This window comes from Nicotiana tabacum, chromosome 19 (assembly GCF_000715075.1).
Source record: "Nicotiana tabacum cultivar K326 chromosome 19, ASM71507v2, whole genome shotgun sequence".
Lineage (NCBI taxonomy): Eukaryota > Viridiplantae > Streptophyta > Magnoliopsida > Solanales > Solanaceae > Nicotiana > Nicotiana tabacum.
The window spans coordinates 90745208-90750927 of record NC_134098.1 but is presented as its reverse complement, the minus strand read 5'-3'; the positions used below and the strand labels follow the sequence as shown (position 1 = coordinate 90750927).

Sequence of the window (5720 nt, the reverse complement as noted above, 5' to 3'; positions counted from 1 at the left end):
AACCATAATATCGGCAATCTAAGAACAAGATACTAACAGACTAGTCCTAATAAACCCGGTATAGATTAGAAAAATACTTGACTAACTAGTGCCCTTTATTCTAATTCTTGACCTCTACACCTTTCTATCACGTATTATGCCTTCGATAATCTAAAGTCGCGCCATATACTGCATGATCAACTCTCTCTAATACATTTTTGGCCACCCTATGTCTCTTCTCATATGTGCCAAAGTCAACCGTTTACGCCTCTTCATGGACAAACGCGTATTTAAAAAGAAATCTCAAAAAAAAAAAATTGTGGACAAACGGGACCTAAATCTTTTGGTTTGAGTACTTCACTACCTCTGATCCTCTCCGAAGTACCAGTAGTCCAGTAAAATGGAAAAGATGTTAGGCCCTACCCCGCTTTTTAATCTCTACAAAATTCTTTTGCCAAAATTTAGAACCCCAAAACAATCAGTACTCCTCACTCCCAATTTGGCCCCAATTTGAATTCAAAATCTGGAAGCATTCATGTGACTTTTTCATTTTTTCAAAAACTCTCTCTCTTCTCTCCCTCCACTCTCTGTGAAACCCTAGACACACACTCCATACGCTCTCGCAACCTCTACCTCTCTCTTAAATCAGCAAACGACAGCGATCTCATGACGGCGGTGCCGCAGTCTGCCGGAAGAGAGCTCGCAAGCCCACCCAAGGACGGCATATCCAACCTCCGATTCTCCAATCACAGTGATCACCTTCTTGTTTCGTCTTGGGATAAGGTTATTCACTCTCCCAATTTATGCATCCCTAAGCTCATTTGACATAAATATCGAGCAATTCATTCGGTTTCTATTTTTATCTACTTATTTTTTTGGTTATTAGATCCTAGTTTGTTATAGTGTGATTTTTTAAGTTTAGTTGCTTTGCGTTTTGTTAGACGGTTCGTTTGTACGATGCAAGTGCGAATGCGTTGAGAGGAGAGTTCATGCACGGAGGTCCAGTTCTCGATTGTTGCTTCCACGATGATTCTTCTGGATTCAGTGCTAGTGCTGATAATACCGTTAGAAGGTAATTTGATGTTGTGTTTTTTTTATTTAACCTAGTGTGTGGATTCGGTGCATAGCTGAATTATCCTGGTTAGACAAATTGGAATATTATTCTATTGCTTTTTTTTTTAATTCAATGTTCTATGCTAATTTTTAGGTTCTCTGGTTGGTGAAAATATTTAGGAGATGAAAAACTGTGATAACATTCGAAATTAGATGATGAATATGACGTTTTCAGTTTCAAGTAGCTTTCTGATGATAATTATCATCATTTTATGCAGAGGTCGTAAATGGATATCGTAGTTTGAGAATTAGTTATTGTACACATATATTAATGTTATTTCTTATTTGCTAGTATTTTGACATTGACCAGTTGAAAATGTTTTCCCCTTCTCTAGGCTTGTGTTCAACTATGGAAGAGAGGATATCTTGGGAAGGCATGACGCACCAGTTCGCTGCATTGAATACTCATATGCAACCGGTCAGCTTAGATACTCATGGCACTTTTAGAATTTGTGATTGGATGTCTAAGTTACTTCTTGTTGCTTATGTTTCTCCAAGTCGGTTCTTATACTTCAGAACCTGTTGAATATTATGTTCTACGTTGTAAAGCTACGAAAATAGAACTGCAAAACATTATTTACTTTCTTTGTGAATTTCTTAAGCATTTCATTTGCTCGGACTCTTTTTTGTGCCATGTTGTATTTCAGCTGAAATGTCAAACCTTTTATACGTGATGATCCATTTGTGGCTTTGTAAAAGTTCCTGTAAAATATCATCAACGCTCATACTAATGCAGTCTCTCTTAGTTTTCTTGAGCCGAGGGTCTTTCGGAAACAGCCTATCTACCCTCCGGGGTAGGGGTAAGGTCTGCGTACACTCTACCCTCCCCAGACCCCACTTGCGGGAACTCACTGGGTTGTTGTTGTTGTTGTTGCTCATACTAATGCATATTTTACGTCTCTCACTGTTGTGGTCAAATGTCAATCTTATTATTCTCATGCATTACTAATATGGTCCAAACCATGAATCTTAGTCCATGATGACTATGTGAATCCTATAAAATGTTGATTGGAACTCTCGAAGTGTTCTATTATTTCAACTCACAGTCAGTACACTTTCAAATCCAATAGAATTATGTGACTTTCTTCTGTGGTGCAGGACAAGTGATAACTGGCAGCTGGGACAAAACCTTGAAATGCTGGGATCCCAGAGGTGCAAGTGGACAGGAACGTACTCTTGTTGGAACGTATACACAACCAGAGCGTGTTTACTCTCTTTCCCTTGTTGGGAACCGTTTAGTAGTAGCAACTGCTGGAAGACATGTGAATGTCTATGACTTGCGGAACATGTCTCAACCTGAACAACGGAGGGAATCTTCCTTGAAATATCAAACTAGATGTGTGCGATGTTATCCCAACGGAACAGGTTTATTTCTTAATCTCTATTTTCTGCTCCCTTGTGGAACTCTAGTGGTTCAATATTGGACTTTGGCCAACTTCTGCATATTTTGACTCAATTATCAATTAACACAACTCAAAATTTCTCAAAATTTTCAAGTAATGCCTTGATGTCAAGGACCTTTTTTGAATTAAAATAAGTGAAAGGAAAAATAGAAACCCATTGAATCCGTTTCATAAGCTGTATTTCGTAGAATAACAGAAAGGTACACTGAACATCTTCAATTCAAGGTGACTAATTAAGGTCTTCTGTCTGTTGTGTAAGATTTTCAAAGTCAAATTAATTAACAGGCACTGGATGTATCAATTATTGTGTTTTCTTGGATCTTAGTAGTCAATAAAAATACTATAGCTCTGTGAGGCTTCAACTGTAAATCACTCATTTATACTCGCAGTTTAGAAATATCTGGCGTTCTTTGTGAATGAGCTAATCTGATTCAGTCAACTAAAAACCTGGAGAATCCTAAATTTGAAATTTATCATGGAAAACATATTTACATCATTCTCTGTATGTAAAGCGTAATGATGCATAAATATTCTCTTAAGTCTTCCACAATGAATAATATTGAATATTTGAAGCATTAGGTTCAGCTTAAGATTTGTGCTATCGTTGATTTTCTAATATGTGCATTGCCTAGCTGCTCTCACTGTAAGAGGAATTTGCAGGCTATGCTCTAAGTTCTGTTGAAGGTCGGGTTGCCATGGAATTTTTTGATCTCTCTGAGGCCGGTCAGTCCAAGAAGTATGTACTTCTTCTAACAATCTTTATCCGTATTGTTATTCTTTTCAAGAGATTGCTATTTTAGTTTTCTTGGTTTTTCTTGGCACTTACCAACATTCCTAAAACTGTGTAGTTGCATATTCTAGTGGCACTTTATACCTAAAAAATAGAATTAAAAAAAAGGTGTTAATATAGAAGAGAGAATTTTTACCACAGAGATCCATTCTACGATCAAGGAAAGTTGAATGGGAAATAACACCTTCACGTGTTGTTACTTTTGTTGTGTTGTTTCTTCTTCTAAGATATGAATTTTTATGTGGCCATCCATTACCTTAACAAAAAAATGAATTTTTATGTGCCCACTTGTATGTTCAAAGGTTGACGAGATTCGGACATCCAGTCCCCCTGAAATTGGAAATAAAAATGGTGAACCATGCCCCAGTCTTTACAAACAGAGATCCATTCTGCAGTAAAGGGAAATGAACAGGAAATAAAAACCTTCATGTGTTGTTGCTTTTACTGCATTGCTTTCTTCTTCTAAGATATGAATTTTTATGTGGCCATTTGTATGCTCAAAAGGTTGAGTGACGAGACACAGAATAAAAATGGTGAACCATGCTACAGATTAGTTTTTACACTAATCTTTTTCCAGAACCTGTGGATATGAGGTGATTTTGCAGTGTGCTAGGTGGATAATTTATCACTGTTTGGTATTTACTCATATCTAATGATCTTCTGTGCAGATATGCATTTAAATGTCACCGGAAAACTGAAGCTGGAAGGGACATAGTCTACCCTGTAAATGCAATTGCGTTTCACCCTATGTGAGTTCCAACTTTGCCTCAACTTTATTTATTCCTGCGGAAATAATTGGAATCATTTCATATTCAGCAAAATGCATTTTAATAATATTTTGGGATATATTGACGATACCTTCATAGACAGTGGAGCATTATATGTGTGTATACTTTCTCCGATGGATCAAGCTTCTTAATGAAAGTAGAGATGAAATTGTTTTTATTGGCATGCTTGACACTGAACAATGGCTAATGCTTCTTATGATACATCTCATCTGAACCATCACTGCCTTCAATTATGAAATTTCTGAATGAACAGTCTACCTAAAATATCTGAACCTTTAAAATTAATCTGTGTACTGGATTAGTTAACTAAGTACTTTAGCAATGCTTGTTGTTACTACTAACTTCTCATGTTTTATCTGGTAATATCAAATTTACTTCCTGTTTTGTGAAAATAAATTTCCTTGAGTTTGCTTGTTGGTTCACCAACATTTTGATGAGTGATACATGTTTTTGATTCGCGCTGTTGACTTGATCATAATATTCTTGGGTAACAACCCTTTGCATGTAATCTGCAGCTATGGTACTTTCGCCACTGGGGGTTGTGATGGTTATGTTAATGTCTGGGATGGTAATAACAAAAAGAGGCTATATCAGGTAAATATTTGTTAACATGCTTTTGATCTGTATCACTCTGTATCTGACTAACTGATATGCTGATTGTCTTTACTGGTCCAACTGCAGTACCCTAAATATCCTTCAAGCATTGCAGCATTGTCATTTAGCAGAGATGGTAGACTCCTGGCTGTAGCATCAAGTTATACATTTGAAGAGGGAGAAAAGCCGTAAGGATGGACTCATCTTATCAGGCTCTTTTATTGTGGAAGTTTTAACTCTTTACTCCATATTTCACTTAGCCATTAAGACTTAACTGCGATTTACCCTTGCAGCCATGAGCCAGATGCCATAATTGTCCGCAGCGTAAATGAAGTTGAAGTGAAGCCAAAGCCAAAGGTTTTGCCGAATCCTACCTCATGAAAACTATTTCAGAAGCTCCTCGATCCTCTCGAGTCGACTAGTTTATCTTACTTTGGAAAACAAAAAAACTCTTATGTACTTAATATTTCAATTTGACTTCCAGGACTCATTTCTCGTAGCTGGAAATTCTGGAGAACAGTGATAAATTTGTAATTATCCAGTTAGCAATTGTACCTTTTTCGATGACTCCGTAGTCTCATTTGCTGACCTGCTTGTGTTGATCCTAAATCTGGAAATGGAGCAATAGGCGTAATGGCCTTTGTTTCTACTGGTGGTTTAGTTTATTTTTAAACTGCTCTGGGTTCAAATAGTCCAGGAATGGGAACAGATTTTGACTATCAACCTATATTTGTTACACAAATTGCTGTGCGCTTAGCTTTTATTTTTGAGAAACATCTATATCAGTATTGAATGCCAGTTCAGAGAATACATTTTTGCCACGCTATAAAATCAAAGGACTACAGTGGGAAAGAGCAGGTCAATGCTGCGTGTAACTTTAAGAGTCCATAAACCTAGATGTTGGAAGTGCCATCCAGTGGAAACCTTGAATTATCTGAGAAATATGTTGCCAAGAAACTTATTAAGTCGTTAAGTTTGTGCTTGTCCTTTACAAAAACCTATGCAAATTGTGTGTCACTGCTGCCCACCTTCATCCTATTTGTCACTTTTATT

General features: G+C 37.0%; 1 protein-coding gene across 1 annotated transcript; it reads left to right on the top strand.

Annotated features, from left to right (window-relative positions):
- The first annotated feature begins 346 nt into the window (after positions 1-346).
- Positions 347-5234, top strand: LOC107807022 (mitotic checkpoint protein BUB3.1). The gene is made up of 9 exons (XM_016631300.2): positions 347-762; positions 921-1051; positions 1428-1510; positions 2191-2457; positions 3156-3231; positions 3954-4034; positions 4589-4667; positions 4755-4855; positions 4961-5234. The coding sequence occupies exons 1-9, from the start codon at positions 646-648 to the stop codon at positions 5046-5048; spliced, it is 1023 nt and encodes a 340-aa protein (XP_016486786.2). The 5' UTR covers positions 347-645; the 3' UTR covers positions 5049-5234.
- The last annotated feature ends 486 nt before the right edge of the window (positions 5235-5720 follow it).

What these genes read in the sequence shown, in the direction of transcription:
- LOC107807022 (XM_016631300.2), top strand. Translation starts at nt 646, where the DNA reads ATGACGGCGGTGCCGCAGTCTGCCGGAAGAGAGCTCGCAAGCCCACCC. An exon ending in TTGTTTCGTCTTGGGATAAG is followed by an intron (nt 763 to 920) that starts GTTATTCACTCT and finishes GCGTTTTGTTAG; the next exon opens with ACGGTTCGTTTGTACGATGC. An exon ending in GCAATTGCGTTTCACCCTAT is followed by an intron (nt 4,035 to 4,588) that starts GTGAGTTCCAAC and finishes TGTAATCTGCAG; the next exon opens with CTATGGTACTTTCGCCACTG.